This window comes from Sebastes fasciatus, chromosome 23 (assembly GCF_043250625.1).
Source record: "Sebastes fasciatus isolate fSebFas1 chromosome 23, fSebFas1.pri, whole genome shotgun sequence".
In the NCBI taxonomy this organism is placed as follows: domain Eukaryota; kingdom Metazoa; phylum Chordata; class Actinopteri; order Perciformes; family Sebastidae; genus Sebastes; species Sebastes fasciatus.
The window spans coordinates 4734909-4759522 of NC_133817.1; the positions used below are offsets into that span (position 1 = coordinate 4734909).

General features: G+C 41.3%; 2 protein-coding genes across 3 annotated transcripts in view; one reads left to right on the forward strand and one right to left on the reverse strand.

Annotated features, from left to right (window-relative positions):
• Window positions 1-24614, forward strand: part of syn3 (synapsin III) — a 109706-nt gene that overhangs the window by 46565 nt on the left and 38527 nt on the right. For both annotated transcript variants that reach the window (XM_074626175.1, XM_074626174.1), the window contains exons 5-6: window positions 440-596; window positions 2355-2444. In XM_074626175.1, coding sequence (XP_074482276.1) covers window positions 440-596; window positions 2355-2444 — 247 coding nt within the window. The remainder of the gene's footprint in view (window positions 1-439; window positions 597-2354; window positions 2445-24614) is intronic.
• Window positions 2525-22048, reverse strand: LOC141762194 (metalloproteinase inhibitor 3). Its single transcript, XM_074626177.1, has 5 exons — window positions 21727-22048; window positions 12248-12330; window positions 10614-10725; window positions 8529-8650; window positions 2525-5209 (listed from the first exon to the last, which is right to left on the reverse strand). Exons 1-5 carry the CDS (start codon window positions 21854-21856, stop codon window positions 5012-5014), a joined length of 645 nt encoding a protein of 214 aa, XP_074482278.1. The 5' UTR covers window positions 21857-22048; the 3' UTR covers window positions 2525-5011.

A 24614-nucleotide genomic window follows, 5' to 3' on the forward strand; every position in this document is an offset into this window, starting at 1 on the left:
ATGTCTATGCGTCCAAATGCTGCTGATGATCCTGTCCTGAGACCCCATCCTCAGAACCTTGAATTTACTTAAAGGTGCTAAATTCAATATTCTGAGCATTGATATAGCAGCAGGCAGCTATTTGCTATGTAAAGATATAGAGGAATAATGTCTACCTGAGCAGGGAATGAAGTCACTCTCCTGCCCGTGTTTGTTGTAATCCCAGCTTCTCTGTGCTTTATTGATGTAGCCGGGCCGGCCACATATGATTTTTGTGCATGTTCGTGCAAATGAGCTCTGCACTGCTGCGGTTACAGCTGATAACGCCGTCCCAACCGAGAGTGTAGTTGTGGAAGTCCTTGAAAGTCAGATTAAACTCTCCCAGAACCTTGGTAACCCAAACCATGCCAAACCATGCCACTATCTGATGGTCTTCATTTCCACGTCCGTCTTGTTGCAGGTCCTTCAAGCCAGACTTCGTCCTGATTCGCCAGCACGCCTACAGCATGGTCCCCGGTGAGGATTTCAGGAACCTCGTGATCGGCCTGCATTTCGGCGGCGTCCAGAGCAGCAACTCTCTCTTCTCCATCTACAACTTCTGCAGCAAACCTTGGGTGGTAAGCAAATCTTTAACTGCTCTCTTTGCTCTACTTTAACCCACACACAGGTGTCGTGAGTCCCTCCCTCGGCGGCTCCACTCCCTCCACGACTGATTTATTTGGGCTATTAAAGGGAGCCGTAACACCTGTCTCTGGAGTCGGCGGAGCAAGTGGCCTCCACCGCCATCCACACATAATTACTCACTCTGTACTCAGAGGGAAAAACAGTGAAAACGCTGTGAATGCTCAGGTCTTCGTGAGTTCATAATTGTAGTCTTGTAACCTACAGTACAAGTTCAAAGGAGCAAGTACATTCCACAAGAGACAACACATACTTCCGTAATGTGGTGAAAGAATGCACTTCTCCATGATGTAGCTCATTTCCCACAAATATACAGCTCTGTTACCTATTTTACAAAGCATACCATACATTTTTAAATAGCCACAATGTTTCTGTTTATCGTGATGCTCAGTGAAAATCAAATGGTTTGGAAAATGAACGTTTTTTGACAGATAATCCATCACTATTAGGGCTGTCAAAGTTAACACGATAATAACGTGTTAATGCTTATTTGTTTTAATGCCACTAATTTCTTTAATGCATTAACGCAATTTTAGGTTGTAACTGGCTCAGTTTTAAAGATAGATCCTGGTATCATATGAAACTAGAAAACCGAAAGAATCCATTGGTACCAACCAGGCCGTAACTTGTCACGAAGGAGGCTAAATAACGCTCCAAAATGTCATGGCCATTTTCAAAGGGGTCCCTTGACCTCTGACCTCCAGATATGTGAATGTAAATGGGTTCTATGGGTACCCACGAGTCTCCCCTTTACAGACATGCCTACTTTATGATAATCACATGCAGTTTGGGGCAAGCCATAGTCAAGTCAGCACACTGACACACTGACAGCTGTTGTTGCCTGTTGGGCTGCAGTTTGCCATGTTATGATTGGAGCATATTTTTTATGCTAAATGCAGTACCTGTGAGGGTTTCCGATCCTGTTAATCGCGATTAAATATTTTAATCGATTGGTAGCCCTAATAACTATTATCATTATTGAATGATAATATACTGTATGGAAATATGTTTGGTTCCCAAACTTGTTATGTCTCCGCACTGGTGACAGCCGTGGCAAGAGGCATTATGTTTTGGGGTTGTCCGTCCGTACGACTCCTCTCTTCATTTTGTTGTCCGTCTTCGTAACATTGCGGTTTCATCACCGCGGCAGACCCGCTTCACTAACATCCGCTGCCGTCGCATCATAATTACAGGACCCAGTATAAGTTCAGTCGGATTCTCTGAGTGCCACAGTCCTCTTTTCTTAAGTCCTTATGAATTCTCCTTCACATCTTTCCTTGACCTCGTGACGTTTTCCGTGGAGGTCAAGGAAAAGTGGTTAGGAAAAGACATTAGGACATCATTTTTTTTGTCCTTTTTGACCGCAGCCTGGAACTCAAGGATGAACTGAGCTGCTTTTTAAGACCACGGCTAACCTCACTGTTATATTAAATCACAGCTAGATGTTCAACACCATTAACTGAAGTAGGTAAGGCAGGTAAGAGGAAGTCTGTCAGAAAGGATCTGAAAATAGATTTTCCTTTTATGGCAACAGGTGTTCAGAGCTGTGTCTGACTGTACTGGGTCACATTTTATAAGCATCTGGGAATGCCATTACGAATGATGAACACAGGTGTAATTTCTATCTAGCCTCAGATGTCTGTCCTCCGCTGCTTAAATAAATGTCTGACTGTCATGTTTATTTCTGCTTGCAGTTTTCTCAGATGATCAAGCTCTACCACTCCCTCGGCGCTGAGAAATTCCCCCTGAATGAACAAACCTTCTATCCCAACCACACGCAGATGGTGAGTGCCTCACAGATGTTATTCTTTATCGACACAATACAGACGCACACAAGAACAAAATCCCCCATAGACATCCTGTGGCCCGTTTTTCATTAAATCTTTATTATAAAAATATAAAACACAGAAATTAAGTCAAACATTTCTATAACCCCTACAAGGAACCCCCCCTCCCCCACCTCAACACACACACACTTCAGGAATCAGTGTTTACACACAGACTGTACACAGCTTCCTTGATTGGATTTTTTTTTTTTTTTTTTAAGGATCAAACTTGACCAAGTGTTTCTGTGTTAAGCAGACAGTATATTTACACAAACATGAACCACAGAAATAGTGACACAGAAACGCCACAGCCGGAGAAAGAGCCTCATCAACACGTATAAAGATAGAGAGGACGTGTTTTTGTACAAAATAAAATCTCTACAGGCGTAGATTTGTTTGCTTTACACAAAGTCTTTTCCCTCGAAGGTCGGTAATTATTAACTTTTCTTGTAACTTCCTTAAAAACAAAATGATAGCTAATCATGACTCTCTGTACGCTGCAAGCCAAAGATTCATTATCAAGAGGAGGCTGAAGACTATTCAGAGTTTCAATTTTCTTGAAAGCTGAGTACAAGTGGTGCAACATTAAACACTGAAATCAAATAATTTTATTGTAATATATATCAGCCCAATATTGTCCTTTTTTTATCAATCTTCCTCCTCTGATATGATCTGACTTTAGCTTGAGTGTCTGGAGGTGGTTTAAAAGCTGTTTTCACATGAAGAAAACTGAGGGAAAACGCCACATTTTTTGTCATTTTGGAATGGAGATGAATGAGTTTTAAAAAAAAAAAATGTTTGACTTTATGGGAAATAAGCTTATTCGCTTTCTTGCTGATGGACGCAAATTTCTATATCCTTCTCTCTCGTGTGTACGTTAAATATAAAGCTACAGCGACAAGACGGTAGCTTAGTTTAGCAGCAAATAAACGTATTTCCCAAAAATGTCAAACTTCTCTTTTGAAAACAACCAACTTGGTCAAAGCCACAGTGCGTTAGCGACGTAATATTCTCTTGGTGTTAGTGATGAAGGGGGCTGTTACTCCCTTTGAAAACAAATCTGTGTCTGTTAATGGAATGGACTGAAGGTATGGCACTGGGGGTATAAAATAAGAAAAAGAAGGGAGCAGGTGAAGAAGAATGAATTTAGTGACAATATTGTTACTTTCATTTATATATATATATATATATATATATATTTATACTGTATATATATATAATGTCCATTTGAAATAGTTAAATACAAAAAGATTGAATATACACTTACAAAATATCTCAATATCTGAAACCTCTGCTTATACTTGACTTTCATTTGGATTGGTGAAGAGTACCAGTCTGGGGAACTACGATCAAACTAACCAACAAAAGTACCATAAGTACCATACCACTGGAGATACTGGTTCTTCATTCTGGACGGTTGCACAGGCTGTGATGGTTGTCACAATGTAGTTTTGACCAGTTATTATATTTTTTCCTCTTTTTTTTTATGCAGATGATACCACGTAGTTACTGTGTAATCCGATAAACATATAAATAAATGCAGTACAGAGGTTTCAGCTGAGTTGATAGTTCATTTCTGTAGCTTATGTTATATACAGCAAAAAATAAAAATATCACCATCTCTGCAAGAGCTCTTCCCGGCGCTGGCACTGTTAACACACTTTTTTTTTTATTTCTTTTTTTAGCATTTCTCTGATATTCGCCAGTGCTCAACAGAAAGGGCGTTGTTTGTGATATAACTGCAAAATGAGTTACATTGCAAACATTCAGGTAAGCAGAGATACTACCATCCATAAAAGACACATGTTACAGTAAAAAACTGTGAACATAATCGATGTTTACTTCACTGTAAAACAATACCATTTTCAAACGTTTCTTTTGAGGCCGAAATAAGACGTATAACGCATCATACCTCACATTCGATCTGTATTGTTGATGCGTAGAACTGTGTGAGTTCTGCAGCTTTACATCTTAAATTTACATAGTGAATATTGGCAGTACTTTTTTCATTGATTGAAATACATCGGATACGTCACGACCTAGTAAAATGACCATAACACTAGGTTAGCAGTAGGCTAACCGCAGGTCGCTAATTAATACCAATGATACTTATTGATGCTTTTAATTGTCTACAAGTCGCTGTTTGTCTTGGAGAATAGTTCTTCAACTTTGTAGATCCAATAGAGTTTGTATAAGGTCTCACACTTCTTATTGGTCTTATAAATGTCTGTCTTTGTTTTGTACACCACTGAACCCTGAAGAGACGGTTTGGTTTGATTCGTGGTTTGGGGAAAATGGTAGTTCAACAGGGCGATCTGCACAACAACAAAAAAAAAGGTATTGTTTTCTATCAGAAGTGCTACGAAACAGGCACTGTAATGGATTCGTTCTTTTTGCCCCTTTTAAAGAGGCCGTCACCCAGGCCAGTGAGCTTAAAGAGTCCTGTAATACTCTAGAAGTGATCGGGATGGGACGGAGTCAAGGGAGGCGGCGGTGGATTTCGGGGGAAGGGTGCGTCGGGGGTTTCAGGGGTCGGTGGCGTTGATGGTGGTTTTGTCGCGTGAGGTCATGCCCCGGTACCAGCTGCAGTAGCCCTCCTTCTGCTGGATGCAGGCGTAGTGCCGGGACTGGTAGCCGGGATAGCCGAAGTGGGACAGCATGTCCGTCCATAGGCACTCGTTCTTTGAGGTCACGAAGCAGGGCAGGTAGTGGCAGGGCTTAATCTACAGAGAAGAGAAGCGAAACTAAAGATGTAGCCATGATGCAGGAAACAAAACTGGATACTAGCAACAACTAGTGTAGACTCACTGTGTTCTTTTACTTAAGTAGTTATACCTCCCGTTTTACTGTAATATTATACCCTAATATATATAGAGTGGTGCAGCGATGATGTATTTTTGTAGGCTAACCAGGAAGTAAGCTTCAACCTGGGTTCCCTCGACAAAAAGCCAATGGGATTTTTCCATTGGATTTTGGATTATTGCAGAAAATGAGCTCTGTGGCAGACACACGTTTATGATACTTACAGGTTTTGCTCTGTAAGCCACAAATGAACACCACTTTTCTGAGTTTTGAAGCAGAAATTCAGCCATAAAGGCGGACAAGTCACCATGATGATGACGTTTGTGGCCTCATTTAGTCACTTGTTAGCACTTGTAAGAGCTTCAAAATTCATGAATGGGATATTTACTGACGGATTTTATATCGTAGAACAAAAACGTTAAAATCTCTTAAGCTTAAGACCTTATTTCAGGCATCTAACCAAAATCCCATTAAAAAAAAACCATTGACTTCCAGACGAGGGAACCGGACTGCTAAAATGATAACTCATTTCCGGGTTTTAGGACTCATTCCTGCACCACACCCTTCCTTTGCTCTTGTTTTTTTCTTTTCTTGTCTCTCATACTTAAAAAAAAAGCTAGGTTAACTTTGAAAGAATAGTTTGCCACTTTATGAAATAGGTTTATTTGTTTTCTTATCGAGAGTTAGATAAGAAGATTGACACCACTTTCATGTTTTTACATGTTTTTAAATATGAAGCTAGCTAGCCTGCAGGCAATTAACTTAGCACCTCTTAATCACTAATTAACAAGTTGTATCTTGTTTGTTTGACATTTTAATTAATTAGTGAGCTGGCTGTCTTTTTAAAAGCTGGACAGAGCCCAGCTAGCTGAGTGGTATCAATCTATTCACCTAAATCTTGCCAAGAAAGCAAATAAGTATGCTTCCCCAAAATGAAGGACATTCATATTGAGCTTATTTACTTGTTGAAACTAACCGTAACTGGTAGTAACATGCAACGTCAACAACAGTGAGTCTACAGTCTAGAAGTCTATGCAAAGGCCAAAGTAGAATTAGCTTAATGAGCCATTAACATGTGAAACATATCAAAACTGTACAAGCTTGGAAGAAAAGGAAGTGAGTATATGATTTGGTTGAAATATAAAAGCGTGAACATGCACAAACATTTAGAATGTGGAACATCTCATCATTGCTCTACTGATTTTCAGCTTTTGCTTTCAGTCATTTTCTGCAGCAGATTAATAGATGAGGTGTAAAAAAAGGCAGCTTTTTAAACAACTTAAGTGCAAAACCAATAAGCCTGGCATTCGTATGCTTTGTGCTGTGGAATGTTAAATGAATGTCAGCCATCATCCTGAAGCAGTGATGTTTTTTGTAAGTTCGTAACGATTCAGTTTGTCTCTTTCGTGCGTCACACCTCCAGGTGCTCGCACAAAAAAAGCAGCTTCACGGATGAATATACAGCGTGAATTGACAGGAAGATTCACATAGCTACTCAGAGAGGTGATGAATGGAAACATGGTGTTTAGTGTCATCAGCTGCATGGAGCTGCGCTTATATCTGGATCTGAATGAGCCAGCAAATTTCAATTAGCAAGTGAGGGGGCACACTTCTCCATTTCGGGTGTTTTTGTTATTCAAGCCTGGAGAGTGTGTCCTCCACGGTTCGGGGATGTTCGACATACAACTTCCTGGTTTGAGTAGTTTTAATGATGTGTGGGGAATGATTTTCTAACCGGTACGCCACGCTTCCTGCTCTCCGAGCGCAGTAAATCATCATTTGTGAAGGAATGCGGAGGCCGGCGGAGTGCGTTTTTAATAAGTGTGATGATGTTTACGCCTGCCTGTGCTTACCGACTCTCAGACTGAAGTCTCGGTTGATCGATGGCCTTCTCCGAATGCCTCTGGGCTGCTGCCATGTACGCACTGAACACAGTTTACAGGCGCTGGGAACAAATAGGTCTCTCTGCTAATCCACTTATACTGATAGGGCCCGATGGTGTTAGCAGATGTCCGGGACAGTGCTGTACAGTAGGACGTTTTTACGAGGCGGGTCAACAGCTGCACAGCGGCAGGCTACATGTTTGAGTCGCGTAAAAACTTGGAATGAAAACTGGGGGCTGATTCCAGAGATGTTATTTAATAACTCCCAGTGATAGTGGATAAACTTGTTTTCTCCTTATTCCTGTTTCCGCTTAACATCCATGATGAATATTAGTGGAAATTAGGCTCATAATTCAGTCTCAATAACAATAACAACAGTCATGTAACAGTGAAGGTCGTTTTTAAGCATACGTAAATGATTTTTTGCAATAGAAGTGGAACAGTAGGATAATGAGCCTGAATTGGTTTGACCCTTTGCATACAAAGGTACGTCTGTTTGAAGTATTTCCTTCCACCTGTAATCATTAATAAGCACTCTAGTGGACTTTAAAGAAGCGGTCAACCTGTTGCAGCAGTTTAGTTTAAAGGGGAACACCACCTAAATTAAGAACTCCAGTATGATATTTCCTTGGCCTCATAAAATTCAATCAATATGTGTGAACATAAGCTGCTCTCTCTCAAAGCCAGAAACCAGAGAAGTAAGTCTCAAACTTGTGATGTCATGGAGCTGCTCCATAGACAATGAATGGGAGACTGATTTTGTGGAAACAGAATGTTTGTTTTCTTTTTTTATACTCAAATGAGCTTTATTCTATAGACCCTTTTTGTGTCGACGTCATGATTATGTAAAGGTGTTAGCTGGAGGCAAAACAAAGGAAAGACTAGAGCCGAACACTTGGCAGTGTGCTAAAGTTACACATCGAAAATGTCATCTTGCTGTGTTGTTCGGTGTAAGAATCGAGATATCACGTACATTTGCGATGACAAATTGCGATTTTAGGCTCTAGCGAGCTACAATATCGTTTCAAAGATGCCGATATCGTACGACTCAGAATTATTCTGCCTCCACTTCCACACTTTATACCCGATGACATCACAAGTTTTTTAGTTTTAGAGTTTTAGCACTCAGGTTTTTGGGGTTTGGGAGAGAGTTGTTCATGTTTACTAATATTTTTTGGACCGTCTTAGAGCACAGGAATTAACATGTATGAATTTTGAAAATCGGCGTTGTTCCCCTTTAAGTTGTAAAATAGAGGAACAGTGAGCTCTAGCTCCTCTTTCTCTTGTTCTTCCTCCTGCCTCCTCTTCCCTCATCTTTCTTGTCCTTGCTGGGCAGAGGTCGCTGGTTTCCACTCACCCTGCAGTTGCAGCCCAGCTGGTAGCGATGGTTGATGCCTTTCTTCTGGGCCAACGAGAGGCGCTCCCACCGCTCGTTGAAGTTGCACAGCCCCGTGTAGACCTTGCCATCGTACACCCGTCCTGAGGAAGAAAAAGAATGGAGGGAATTGGTTTAGCATGTTGAGACATAAGTCGAATCTATAAGTTTGGTTTGCTTTTGAAAAAAAAGTGCCACTTGGAAACTTGGCAGCACACAAGTGTAGGTCATGCCAATCGATAGTAGTTGAGATATTTCAGTTTGGACCAAAGTGGTTGACCGATCGACAGACATTGCCAACACAGCGTAGATGATGGCATCAACCAGATTTCGGGTTGGCCTACAAAAAAATCCCTGCAGCACTCTATAACTTTACTAATCTCAGTCTCATTGGCACTTTATCAGAGTTGGCATCGTATCGCTGGTATCTCATTTTGTCATTTGTCTAATTTCCTAATCCTCCACATGTAACATAGGATAATGTAAACATACCGCTCAAGCAATCCAACTTGTTTATCTATGGTAAGACAATCTCACACAGTAAGCCCATATTAAACCAACACCCCTATTTCTGAATATCAAAAGGTCAGCAGACGTCTATTTTTAGCCGCCGGACCGTTCGCAGCTTACAGACCCCTGAGACAGGTGCACCGCGGCGGGACTGCGGCCTGCGAGCGCTCAGGGAACATCATGATTTGTCACCATATGTCTCCTTCACCGTGTTGTCACCACGCGGGAATTTGACAGCTCACAAATATGTGTTTCTTCGAACCGCCTCCCCCCCCCCCCCACTTCCCTGCACCTCCCGCTCCGCCTGCATCCACCGCACTTACTGGGATTACTGGAGTCACTCGCAGGCTTATTACATGGTGTTGAATGTATGACATGCTTCTCAAATACTAATCAGGGCCGGAGCACTCGAGGCTCGATCAAAGGAGAGCCAAGCAGCTCCTCTCACAGAGGCCCCGGTGCCTTTAAATTGCCCGTAATGCAGTCATGATCATAATGCAGGAACTTATTATAGATGCCTTGAGAGCAGCGAAAGACGTCAGTGATGTCACTCGCACTCCTCGGACTGGGTAAACATAGCCGTCGCTGCCTGGCAACGCCGGCTCGTTCGCTTGCACTGTGGGGTGCAGTTACAGTATTTACAGGTCGGGACTTAGCGACAGTTATATACGCCAAGCACCGCAGGGTCCAAAGTAAACTGCACCTCTGTTGGAAATAGCAACTCATAAAAAAGCTTGCACTGGAAAACGCCAGTCGCTTCCTGCTAGCTGTTAATTACAAGTTGTGAGAGAGAGAGAAAACTGCTTTCTGGCCTGAGAGGTTGAGGGAAATGAGTGCAACATGTTTTTTTAGAAAGGGCCCCTGCTTTGCCTGCTTGCACAGTGGCAGGGTGGTAGGGTATAAATAGTGGGAAAGTTTGTGTCACAGGACAAATGAAGATGTCCTTGGGGAGGGGTGACAAACTCGTAATGCTGCAGGCAAAGACTCTGAAAGGCAGCAATCTGACTGGAATGTTTACAGCATCTGTTTTGAGAGTTGTGTCGTGTCACAAACTGGGTGCCAAATGTTTAATTTGAATTGAAGCAAATATTTGAAATACCAGATATAATAAACCAATTTTCTGTATTTAAAAAAAGAAATTCAAATATTCCAATCCCAAAGGCACCTCATTAGTAACTATTTCATCTTTCATAAATACTGCAGAAGCGTACAGGGACAGTGACGTTTCTTTATTGTATACAGGAACATATGCAAGTATTTAGTATAGGGCTGCTTTTTATCTGTTTAAAATTTATTTTAAAGGGAGATTTCAGAGGTATTTAAAACTCTTATCAACATTTATGCAAATGTATGTATATATTTATTATTGGAAATGAATTACCGACATAAAACAATGACAAATATTGTCCAGAAACCCTCACAGGTACTGCATTGAGCATAAATGACAAATAAAAACTGGTCTCCTGGTATAACTTTGAACGGTGTATGAGAACAGCCTGAAACCCTCCTTGCCAACGTTGACCTTTGATAAAAAATAATGTCAGCCCGTGAGCTTACCTGTGATCAGGTACTGGTACTTGTTGATGTCAAACTTCACACCGCACAAACTCTCCGAGGCGTCCGTGTAAATGTGCTGCACGTGCTGGACTTTTTCGAATCCTTTGTACATCTGCAAGACACGAGAAACCCAAAAATTGGGGGTTAAAACCAAACTCAAAAGTGCAATGTGGTACCCTTCACCCTGGGCGACTCCACCTCTCCACATAAATAATCAGGAATGAAAACAGTACGCCGGCTTTATCAGATGACATTCCTAAAGGAATGCCTCTCGGGAGAAGGAGTATTAGGCTCTGCCCTTAACTAAATCATAGATAACATGATTACGTTGTGTAATGTGCTTTCGACTTTGATGCCGTTTTGGCAAGGACATCGATAAACCGTGGACCTCGGCTCCTTCTATTCATCCTGGGTATGCAGAGCCAACAGTCAGTGTTTGTCCTGAGAACGGTTGTGTTTTCTTCAGTACAATTTATTTGTCTGGGAACAACAGGAAATCCCTGTTTAGACGCGTCGCTCCCAGAAAAGCAGAACAAACTGTTACTTAAGCCTGAAACTGCGGAGGTTTGGGAAAGCCAAAGGCATTTGTCTCAGAGGATTTGTTGAAATTTGGATGGAATCGCATTCTATTATAGCCCCACAAGGAAAACCACTGTTTGCAGTATAAAACCAGCAGGCTGTAATACAAATAAATAACCCGAGAGGTGCAAAGGTCGCATTTAATTCCTGAGGATAATCCTTACAGTGATGATTGGTGCGCTTCACTAACAAGAGGCCACTTAATGCTTTTGTACAAACTGGGATTGTACTGATGCAGTGCATGACTCTGTTGAAATGTTTACACTCGGAGCGAGGAGTTTGGTTGAGCTGTAATGCCTGTAAGCCCGCTAATCCTCCGGCCTGGCTCCTGTCTGAGCAGCAGGCCGATGTCAGCATCTGTCAGAAATATTCAGCAGTTATGTAACAATATAGAGGAAGTGAAGAGCGGGGCTTTCAGGCTAAGTATCCCGAACTGCTTTTCAGCTATCACACAGCGGCTGAGGGGGCGGAGAGACAGTCAGAGTTCCTGTCACATCCAGTGTTTGGCATTTTATGTGCCTGTGCTCTTAAATAGGAGATCAAAGAGTATTCTTAAATGGAAGAAAAATAGTTTAACACTTTCAGTGCAATGGCCTTGTGGTTACGATCAGAATCATGGGTTATATACAGTACATAGCAGAGAATTTGTCATGTGGGGTCATTGAGCATTGGTCTATTTGACCCTTTTGAGATATGTTCACTTATTATTTTACCTAAAGCAATAATAAAAACCAAATAAAGTCCACTAAGGAAATTGCAACCTAAGCCAATTATTCTAGTATGTCCAAGTTAAGCATTCTGCTATATAGACAAGCATGTTCGTTCCTAAATCCCTCCCATCACTACATTACATCTTGGGAATTACACGTACTCGCCTTCTTGCCGAGTGTTAGACGAGAAGATTGATACCATTCTCAAACATAAACGTGGTATCAATCTTCTTGTGTAATTCTCGGGAAAGAAAGCGAGTAAGTGTGTTTTTCAAAATGTCCTACTGTTCCTTTAAAGCTGAAAGAGATTCGTTGTCTCGCTCAGCAGAGGACTGACGCGCTCACCTTCATTTGTTTGACTGTGTAGCGCATCGTTCCAAAAGGTCCATCTCTCAGGAGCTTCTTGCCCACGACTTTAGCTCGAATCACTGTGAAAGAGAGAAGAGACAGACATCAGACATCAGCAGATGACTTTGAAATGATCTGACCAAACATTCACATTCCTCTAACATAAAAACTATGAGCTTTCCTCTCCCAATCCGTCAAATAGCACTCTGCCTCGGCCAGTAGGAGGCATTAGCGAACCCATTATAAATACCATCTCAGGACCGGTTGGCACCACCGTTAATCTGTTTATCCGATTTTCTGCATTGCTGCTGTTTGCCAAGAAAGGCCAATGGGAAAAAAACAAGACAGGGACTTTGGAGTTTGATACAGAAATTAGAGGAAAAGAGGCCTCGTCCATTTACAAAGACTGCTCATATGTAAACGTGGAACTCGTAGCAATCACAGGAAACTTTTCGAATCTTGAATTTGATTTCGTAGTTGTATTATTCACGTCAGAATTGGCAAAACGTGACAACACCAGAGTCCTATGAGGGGAAAAAGGTGCAGCGTGTCTCCTGTTTCCGTCTATATTGGGATCAGGGCTTGAAAAAAGATCTTATCTGTGTGCAGGGACCCTCATGTAAACATCTGCGAGGTGAAAACGCTCAGCGGTGACTTTGATTTGTTTGCTTTCACCGGTGTTGGAGTAAAAGGGGTCTCATTGTGGAAGGCCAGGGAGCCAGGAGTGTAGAAATGAGTGATAATTTGAGCCAGTGAATGGAGTCTAACCAGAGCTGCGGGTCCTGCATAAGCAGTCAATCCTCCTGTGTGAAGTTCACCTGCTGCCCACAGCCGACCGGCCGCAGACACAACTAACACTGGCCGTGTTTGTTATCTTCTCCCGGTGGAATTTCCTTAACACATTCTTCAGGGGCTCGCATTCCCCAGAAAGGAAAAAAATGAGACGCCTTTCATTCTTTTTCTGGAGAAAGAAATGAGGCATGTGGCATGTTCTGTTTGGTCTGTTTGTCTAGCTGTCTTACATCCAGGCAAATGGAAATGAGCATAAAAATAAAAGTCAAAACAGGAAGCAGTTATAGCACGGCCACCCAAAAATTGGTGACCACAAATTTATTTTGGACATGAAGACCCCAGTTTGAACCAAGCGTTTATTTAAACAGCCTCAAAAAACTTTATTTCAAGCCAGTATGAACTAATCAAAGGAATGTGGCCATCCAGCAGCTAACCAATGGAAATACAGGGTACTCTTTTTGGTTCATTTTTAGAATAATTTTCTTTCTGATCATGAAGTTAAGTGTGAAATATAAAGGATTCAACACAAAAGGTCAAACAGGGGTCAGATGAGATCTCACGGCTCTATACTTAGGTACTCTGAGCTAAATTGCTAACGTGAGCATGTTAACAAACTCACAGTGACGATGCTTACATGCTGATGTTTGGCAGATAATGTTTACCATTGTCTCCATGTTAGTGTTAGCATGCAAACATTTCAATTTGGACCAAAGTGGTGGACGAACATCCATCAGTGGAGCTACGCAGCTAGCATGGCTAATAATCCCATTGTTGTACTTATGCTGCAAAAAAATGAACATTTGATATGTTTTAAGGCCTTAACACACCGGTGGCATGAAGAACAAACGACACGAAAATGCAAAATACTTGCCTGAGAATATTATATGTCTAGGGCTTTTATTGTGAAAGGTGAAAGGAGTGGATGTGGTATGCTCTGCCTTTGTCAAAGTTGAAAGGAGTAATACAGTTTGCCGTCTTGTTTCGGACTACGGAGCGCAACTAAACACCTTTTTGAGCAAGGTGAATGGTTGATGCCTTTATTCGCGGTACAAAAGCTCAGAAAAATCGCGTTCTGTGTGAAAATACTCATGACAAAAACAACAGTTTGAGAAAATATATTGACGTGTAAAGGCTTTTAATCTCCACCTGTTAGCTTGTCACCAACATGAGGCAGTAAAGGCACCATAAGTGAACCTACAATCCTACAATGTACCCTATAGGGGCTTTAGAATATCAACCATACATTAAACATGCAACACTACAAAACTGCAAAATGGAAAAAGTCTTTCAAAGTGCATATGAGGCAACAGCATATACTGTAGGCGTTTTTCACCTGTCGGCATCGTGTTATAACTCACTCTCACGCTCGGTTTAAATGCATCGACCCCCTGCCTGCCACTCCGCTTTCTGACCTTTCACAATAACTTGCCGCAGAACATTTAATCCATTAATCTGTCAACTCGTTTAATATGAACCAAGAGCACCATTGCCTGACGGACCTCTGCTAAATGTACCCAAATGCAGTTTGACAGACGTTCGCCGCTGCAATTACAGAGGAAGCGGGGCACAATTACACAGGAATGTGCAGATATATAGCAGGATACTTTTGCCTGTGTTAAATACACTGCTGACGTTATTTCCAAGTGTCACCCCAAAACCTAGTTTCCTCCTCTGCCCTGACCTCAAAAAGCAACCCTCCGGAGAAACAAGTGTTTGAAGGGCCGCACAGGTCAGCTGGTTTTACCGAAGCACATCCAGATAGGTCCCCTCTTGTTGGACGGCGGCCACTAATTGGCCGGCGATGGTGCCATCACCCAGAGGAATGTGTGAAGGGCCTCAGCTGCTCCAGAGACAGAGGATCTGTGTCATTCCCCCGCAGTGACCCTTTGACCTCCTCTCAATCCAGCAGTTATATTTACGTACGACCACGGGGCTGCCTGCTCACGTCAACGTGTCGACGTTACGAGTGTTTATTTAACCCAGTTTCATCATGTGATCTCACATCACCATGGTTCAACTGGAAATTATGGACCAACATACTGTGTAGATTAAAGTTTCTACCTTCTAAACTCCTCTTTTTACGTACCACTTGTATTTTAACTACCTGTACTTGTACATATATCTGTGTACAGTATCTCATAAGGATATATATATATTCATTTTCAACTTTTATTGAACACATACTGCCACCACTGTTTCCTCTACAGAGGTGATAATCTGATCCAATTTTGTGGCATGTTTCTGCATGACTATACATAATCATGTGGAAACATTGATTAGTTCAATGTGTCCTCATACAACGGTTCGTATGATAATCTTACGAAATGATATTCCTCATTTTTTGTGTGTTTTCCCACGAATGTCCAGCAACACGAGTCAATTTCCCCTTGTTACACGCATACTGTCTTTACAAAATAATCTTACGTCTTTACAGGAAACAACTTGGTTAGGTTTAGGCAACAAAAACACTTGGTTAGGTTTAGGCAACAAAAACACTTGGTTAGGTTTAGGAAAAGATCGTGATTTGAGTTAAAATAACTACAGAAGTGGCGTTACTTAAGTACAGAAGTTACGTGACAAATAAGTAAACGTTTGGATTAAAATAACTACGGAAGTGTTGTAACTCAACTACGGAAGTTACGTGACAAAAACTACTTAGTTAAGTTTAGGAAAAGATCGTGGTTTGGGTGACGTGACGAATAAATGAACGTTAACTTCTGGTTTCACATGTGATTAGTTTTATACTGCTGTAACTGTTTGATGCTTCACAATACACTTTAATAAGTTTGGAAACATTTGTTCATTAATCACTTAATGATTAATTGCCTATTTTACACTGCTAGTAACGGTTAATATGGTGATTATGGCCGGACATCAGGCTGCTGGAGTGCTTATATTTGTAACCTTATTCGGCTGAACTTATTCAGATACTATGAAGTCGAATTGAAATTTGAATACTTCTTACTATTTAATAAGTAAATAAAAAAGTTAATATAGTTGAGTTGAAATATCTATCATTTTCTCTATACTGTAATATAAGAGTCTCTCTCCCTTTTACTTGCTAAATGAGGAATTACAGGCCAGTGCCGTGACGCACAAGTATTCATCTTCTGCAGAGGATCTGACATAGATTTTCAAGAGTGGGAGGCTTTCTCGTGATAAGAGAGGTAACCGGGGTCTGACAAAAAAGAAGACGTGAATCCATTTCTCACTCGGTATCTCTTGCCTAAAGCAGGGGGATTACACAAGCGTGAATGCAAATGCGAAATCTTAAGGTGAGCGTGTAATTTAGTTCAACATTCATTTCAGCCTACGTACAATGTGGCAAACTGCAGGCATGACAAGAATAAGGTTACTCATTAGTGTGTGTGTGTGTGTGAGGGAGAGAAAGAAAGAAAGAAAGACAGCGAGGCGCAGGGCGGGTGACGGTGATTTTAGTATGCAGAAAGTGGTCCAAGTTTGAGGAGGCGAGTGGGAGGAAGAGGAATTCTCAAGACGACACCACTACCACGCTCGAAAATAAACACTGAAACTGAATCCGCTGAAAGGCTGGGGCATAAAGCCTGTAATGCAAAAGGCAGCATATGAAGTGTGAGTTTTTATCACTACCTCTGATACCTGATGACGACCAGTTTTCAACAAGGCGACAAATGCTTCTGTTTGGGTTGAGCCATGGGAATCTTTAAAGTCGTTTAAATCCAAATGTGACAACCTCGAAAACGATAGTTGTCCAAGCTAAAATCTGTGTCTTTTAGTAAGCTTTGTGTTTAAAAACAAACAAAGCCCCGTCTCCAAATTACTGAGTGTCTTTTGAGTGCACTGGAAAAAGAGAGTCACAGCCAACACCTGAAGCGTTGACAGTTGGCCTGGCGTTATCTGAGCATGCTGGCTACCTTGCTGCCTGCTTTTCATATCTCTCTTTTTTTATCTTTGTCATTCACTCACTTGTCGTGTCTCTTTCTCGCTGGCTGCCTCTCGCCTTTTCATTTTAGACTTGTTGCTCAGATGATTACCTAATTGTTAGGGGTGGATCTTTTGTTATATAAACTATTAACTGCAAGGTTGTAGCGGGCTCAGTCTCCAAGCCAGTGAAGCTAGCAAGTGAAGATACTGGTATCGTATGAAACTAGAAAAACCCTAATGAATCCATTGGTACCAACCATGTCATGCTAGCTTGTCGGGAAGGAGGCTAAATAACGCTCCAAAGTTAGGTTAAACTTTGGCGAGGATAACTGGCATGGCCATTTTCAAAGGGGTCCTTTGACCTCTGATGATGAACAGAGTGAAAACTGTGTCTTATTGGATAAAATAGTTTGACAAACTGCATCTTTTGTAGCTGAAAAAAGGTAAATAAATCACAATATATCTTAATACTAATATCGCAAAATGTTTAAAATCACAATCAGATCGTATCGTGACTGAAGTATGGTGATAATATCGTATTGTGGGGCCTCTGGTGATTCCCACCACTACTAACTGTAAACTCCTGTGTTTACTTTGATCTATCTTACTGCTCTCATTTGTAAAAGTCTGACTTCACATCTTTTGACAGTTACAAGCCACCATAAATAAACACTTTTCAAAAGGTCAATAAGGGTCAAATTACTCAACACCAGGCGAATAAATCATCGGTTTGTGGCGCAACAGTATCATGAGTGTGTGCTGGGCTCATGTCCATCGTCCCCCCCCCCCGTGCTGGCCTCCTGTTTAAAAACAGTGGACCCCCTGAGCGCCTGTGTGGTCATCGGAGAAGGGAGGGACGGACTGGACACTTGATACGCCTGGCTCATGGGACGAACATCCCAGGCTTGTGTGGAATCCACAACCTTTGACATCTCTTCGTATTTTAGCTCGCTTTTGGGAAAACTACGGATATCTGATCCAAGCTTACATAATGCGTCTCATAACAGGAGTCCTGGCTTCGCTCAGGTTATCATCCGGCACCTGTTGACCTGCGGATGCCGAGGGGGGAGTAGTGATTTAACTAAACGCCACTCATTAGTAGAAGGAGGAGGAGGAGGGTGTACTGGTACCAGGAGAGCGCCTGTCACAAAGCCCCCAGGCGCACGCATCACTCTAAAACCTGCTACACACAAAGCTGCTCTATGCTGCACGAAATACCCACAGCAGAGCGGGGCGGGATCCGTTTTCTCTCAATGGCCTGATCCTCAATCCCAAAACCCAGCGTAAACACATATCACGCTAATCCTCAGCAACTGACCTGGTTCGCACATGCAAGCATGTAAAGGTTTGCTCTGTCACCCCCGAGAGCGCTTGGGAACCGGCGTCCCTTACGGAGCGATATTAAATCTCAGGGTCAAAGTTTACTGCCGGGCCTCTAATCTCGCTTTTGGAGGGCTTTGGAAAAACAAGCGCTGCTCATTTCCCACTGGTGAATGGGGCTGCCAACTAGGTCTCTGAACGAGGAAGCAGCCAGGTCACTGCCTGGTGCCCAGGTATGTTAGCAGGGTGTCTGTAACCCGATCAGAACAGAGATAAGCCGGCCAAACGCACTGCAGAGGATTTCCCACTTACACTTCTTTGTAAACAAACCACAGAAATGACATCTTATTAGCAAATGGTGGGAATAAAATGAACTCAGATACATTCCAGGCCTCACCAAAGCAAGACACAAAAACTCTCAAATATTTCTATTAAAATGTGACAGACTCCAATAACCCAATTGCCAACCTAATTGTGATTCATCCAGTGGAGTGCCTGCGGGTGATTATGGGTCAGGGCCAAGAAAACAAGAGCTTTGAACTCGACTACGGGTCTTAAATTGGGAAGATTCAGGCCTTTCGCCTTTGAAGTCGACGGTGATAATTACAGGGTTTCTCCGTCACCACATTAGCATTTCAACCCCGTACTTTTTGTTTTTTGTTTTCCACGTCTCCAGGTTTTAACCGGGCTTGGTGACACAAGCAGAAGTGAACCTGTATTTTACGCTTCCTACACACATCTTGAAAATCTGGACTTTGTTCATTCGCATCCCCAAAAAGTAAATTTGACCCAGATCAATGGATCTCTGCATCCAACCGGCGTTTCAGAAGTGTTTCCCTCCGAGGACTGGAGGTGCGAGAGGGGCCGCAAACATTCAAAGCACACCTTCAAGCTAAGCCGGGGACCTCGGAAATGGGATTTGCGGGGCTCACATGTGATCACTGCGCCCCATTGAAGTCAGTCCCAGATTCTACACAGGGCAAGTCTCAGCGGGGGTCAACACCACAAACTCATCTGAAGATCTGAAGGACTGTGAAAGGCGTCGCATGAGTGTTTGTGGAAGCGGCATTTTCACTCGCTCCAATCGGGTCACTTGGCCGAAGATGCAAGAGCGACCATTCTGGGTCCTTAAAGTTGCAATATCTGTCCTTCTCTTATAAAGTCGGGGTCCTCAGAAGGCCAGTAGGCTAAAGCTGCACCTCCTCCTCTTTGAGACTTGACAGAGGATTCACCAAAGCATCGTTGTGAGTTCACGCCCACGTCCGAACTAAAAGAAGTGACTTGCGCCTACATAGAGTACACTGGTTGTGTGTCCTCCAAATTTGGGCAAAGAAGCCTCATTTTCTTGGCTGCATTTGGCGGAGCCTTTGGAAGAGGAGAGCCTTGTAGGACGGTGATGATGTGAAGTATTGAGTAAATAGGACACTGCTAATGAAACAGTATTTTAAAGGCATGTTATGTCTTAATGTGAAGTATACCTTGTTGTTGCGGTGGGATAAGCCAACAGGAGATCAGTTAGTCTGTTTTTATCTCATGGGAAGAGTGATAGGGGCATGGCAGTTCAAAAATATGTTTCATATTTTCATCTATTTATACAATATGAGGTCATAATTAAAGGAGTTGTACAAAAGTTTGGGAAAAATGCTTATTTGTATCTTGCCGAGTGTTAGAAGAGAAGATCGATACCACTCTTTTTAGCCTAGCTTAGCTCAAACTTCTTATTTACCTTACACACATGAGTCGTATCAGTTTTCTATCGCCAATGAAAGCGAATAAGTGTATTTCTCAAAATGTCAAACTATTCCTTTTAAGGATATTTAACATGAAAAAAAGGTTCTATTTCCTTTCACTGTGATGTCAGAGCATCAATAAGGAAATGTGTAATCTCTCATTCTCACCTCTACTGGTGACCAGCAGTAAGTGCAGCATCATTAAAAGTGACGTCGGAGTGTGTGTATGTGTGTGTGTGTGTGTTTAGGGGCGTTGCTGCAGAAACTAGGGCTTCCCTTGTTAGTCGACACTTGGCGAAGAACACATGGGCTACACACACTGCTGCAGTGTGTGTGTGTGTGCTCAGTTTAGACTGAGAGATTATTGTTTGATTATGTGTCAGGGTTTTAGAAATGGTTTCACATTTTTAGGTCAAATGATCTTAGAGCAAAATATCAGCTGCACTCAAAAAGACTTTGTAAATGTGTGGTTTTAAGTGACGGGTTGTCAGTCCTTCCTCACTAGAAATCAGCTGTCCTCCTGTCCCATCTGACACATTTCACCCTCCCCAAAAAAACGCCTGCAACTCTCGACCCAACAGCTCCAGGGCAGATCAGATAAACCCAAAGTCTTTACCAGTGTTATCTGAAAACAGAGAGGCTAAGTTGGACCGGCGCTCCAGGCTCAACCAGATCCCAAAGTTCATATTATTCTCAGAGAAAGCACAACCAGGCAGTAAAACAAGCTCCGCTGTTTGTGCACCAGAGGCCGGGCATATCTGCAGATAGCGTCTGCAGATAAATAAGCATGATTTGAAACACCTAAACTGACTGTGGATGCTTTTTTTTTTATCAACTCATACTTCTTCTACCTTTGAGCCACACAAACATGCCTGAAGCTTGAAAAGATAAAAAAAAATCATTATCAATTTGGGGATAAAAAGCATGGAGATGTTGGGAAAACCCTTTGACTTGAGTGTAGCAGCCATCACCTTTAAGAAGCATCACATGGTGCCTTCACTGACCATAAACTACATAAGTTTGTTATATTATTTCAATTGAATGAATGAATGAATGAATGACTATTTCAAACATAAAATAAATAAAAACAAATACAAAATAATAACAAACAAAACAAAAGTAATAGTGTCCGAAAAGGAGTAGGTAGAAGTAAAACTTATATTTCCCCTTCCTCATTTCTCCTCTAATAACTCATATATCATAGAATGATAATATAATATAATATATAAACTATCCCAGATTTATTTACATCCCAAATTAAATATATGAACAGCATCCAAAGTTTATTTACAACCCACAATATCCATCCGGAGTTAAAAAGTAGATATAAACCAATCCTTATCACAACCCTTATCACAACTCTTATCACAGCTCTTATCACAGCTCTTCCTCAACCATATACCTCCCAAAAATATTTTTTTTTATTTAGCAATTAAATAGTGAAAACTTGCTGGAGAATACATTATAATAGTATTCTGAAATTGACACAAGTAGGGCTAGTAGTTCTGGTGTAAACATGTTAAAGTAGTTAATGAAATAGAAGTTTTTTTTATACTCAAAAACCAGCTTTAGTAAATGACTTGCATCCAGTCAGTCCTCTCTCCTGTACTAACATGACAGGCAGCACTTTGATCTCAGCATCTGCTCTCAGTACTTGCTCTCTTAATATGAAAAACAGGCTGTTTTGCATCAGTATCAGGGTGGTTATTATAAGATGAAGCTGTTTCTTACCTATGTCTGAGTTGCAGAATGCGTCCTGTGGGTGCGTCAGAGCGCATGAACAGCCTTCTGTCAGCTGGTGAAGCTGCAGGCTGCTGAAGATGAACAGCAGGCTGATCAGCTGCTGGTACACTGACTGCATGTCTCCAAACTTTTCCTCTCCTTTTCTGCTGCTGCTTGAATATAAAGGAGTCCTGCTGTAGTAGTAGTAGTAGTAGTAGTATCAGGCTGCGTGCGTAATGTCCAAGGTCTCTGCTCTGGTGTGTCTCTGCTTCTCTGGAGCGTTTCTCTCCCTGACTGAGAGGAGAGAGGCGCACTCAGCCGTACATATAGAGCTCTGGAGCTGGAGAGAGGAGCGTTCACTCCTCCTCTCCACCTCTGCAGCTGGTGGCCAATCAGAGGCCAGTGATGCCATTCAGGAATCACAGACACACCAGACAACCATGACATACTGGAATACTTTACTCTCAGCTCTGTCTCATTTTACCAGACTAGACACACACAAAAAAAAGGTGTACAGAAAAAATCAAATATATATAAGATCGACTAAAAAGATGTTTATGCATATTTGGACTGCTTGGTGAGAGATGGAAATAAATGATAATAATATATATATATATTGAAGTTGTCTGGAAGAATAATTCCTGTACCTATTGGTACCTGATTGTATTTCCTCCCATGCTGCAGTATAAAGAACAGAGGATTTTTTAAATATATATATATATACTATAAATGACATAAACCTGACATAGATAGATATTAAAATGTAGAAATGGGTCACACACAGTTACAGTTACATGATTGGCTAGAAATTAGACATAAAAATTACTTTTATGTCAGATAGATAGATAGATAGAAAGATAGATAGAAAGATAGATAGACATAGATAGATAGATAGATAGATAGATAGATAGATAGATATAGAGATAGATAGATAGATAGATAGATAGATAGATAGATAGATAGATAGATAGATAGATAGCAACAATATACCAATCACATATACAAGACTCTCTGTAGAATACACTATATAGTATATATATATATATATATGTATATATATATATATATATATATCGAGAGAGAGAGATGAATTTTCTTAATATCAAATATAAGAGAAAAGCAGTCATCTTATCAATGCCATCTACATATAGATATATAGATTTCTTTTTTTTTTAGATATTTTACAGGTGCAACTCATGAACATTTTCATTATAATAATAATCAGCCAATTAGCAATGTGTTTAATTGTTTGGCCGGTCAGGGAAATTCTGGAAAATTGGGACATATGCCCGTCACAATCTCCCAAAGCCCACAATGACGATTAGACAAATAGAAATGGTAAATCCTCACAATTAAGCAGCTGGCGTTTTTGTTTAATACGTGACTCAAATGATGAATTGATTATCAAATTAGTTGTTTATCAACTAAATGATTCATTTGACTAATCCTGACAGCTCTAATGTAGTTTTCCGTCTATCTAAAAAACAAATTAATATTAAAGATTATCTGCTTTATTCTTTTATTTTAACAGCATTTTGCTTTTTTTTCTCACTTCTCACCCAGAGTCTCACTTAGTCATCCTGCCCACCCCCTGACGCCCCCTTAATTAGTAATACTTACAGTGCATTGAAAGCAGGGTGCAGCCAGATTCCTTCAGTCTGCTGCAATCATAGGCAACAGATGACTGTTTATCTCCAAAAACAGTTAGAAACAAGAGCTGTGAAGGGAAAAAAAGAAGGCTCCAGTTGTCTTTTACACATTTGGTGTCTTAGCGTGGTGTTTAAGCAGCTTTCATTTTATTTATTTTAATATTTTTAGTTAATCTTCAGTGCTTAAAGTAGACATTTCAGCGCTACCTGTGGCTCATTTAGTCAAATTTTATTCTGAAATGGATCCACTCAAGTTACTTTCAGGGTACGATCAGTCAAATTAGCCAATTAAAAGCCTCTTTTCCCTCCTTCCTGACTGTGTTCGTGGACCTGAGTGGAGCTTTCGTTATCGCTGCAGAGGCTTATCTGCAGAGACTGAGGGAGCTATGTCAAGCGTTGACGCTACTCACGGTTATATAACCAAGCCAGAAATAATCAAGTCGGGGAACTCTGACCCTTAATGTGCCTTCATTAACAGTTATCTCAGATTGAAGGACCTGCATGGCCAGATGTAGACTATATGTTGTACTTACCACGGCATTGGTGAGATTGTGCTTCAAATTTCTGTTTAAAAGGGAGTTTGATTCAGGCGTCAACCTTCGGATCTGAGAAGTGAAGCCAATGCTGAAGTGCTTTAAACCTGCATTCTCTCTAACAGCCAGCAGGGGGCGACTCCTCTGGTTGCTAAAAGAAGTCTGATTGTATAGAAGTCTATGAGAAAATGAGTCTACTTCTCACTTGATTTATTACCTCAGTAAACATTGTAAACATGAGTTTATGGTCTCAATCGCTAGTTTCAAGTCTTCTTCAATACAGCATGATGTTCATTTAGTAAATTATGGTCCCATTTAGAGTCAGATAGACCATAAAGCAGGGGATGCTTTAGGTCGTGGCTACCTTGTGATTGACAGGTCGCTGCCACGGCGTTGTCCGGTCTGGGAGTTGTCCGTGTTTTCGTCTTAGAAAATCGTTTTTTTTCTATTCTATTGTCATATTCTACCGAAATGGCCTGTGTTGAACAATAAAATATTATAAATAATGATAAGCGTTTTCAGTCCAAGTTCCGTCTCTTTGCTTCTATACTCTTTAACCTAATGGACAAACCAATGGATGACGTCACGGTGACTGCTTCCCCTTTTTATATACAGTTTAGTCAGTCAGTCTATGGTTTAATTTAAAAAGACAACTGCTTTTCTTATAATTTGATATTAAGAAAAATATTGTCATTTATTGACCACTAAATTAGAC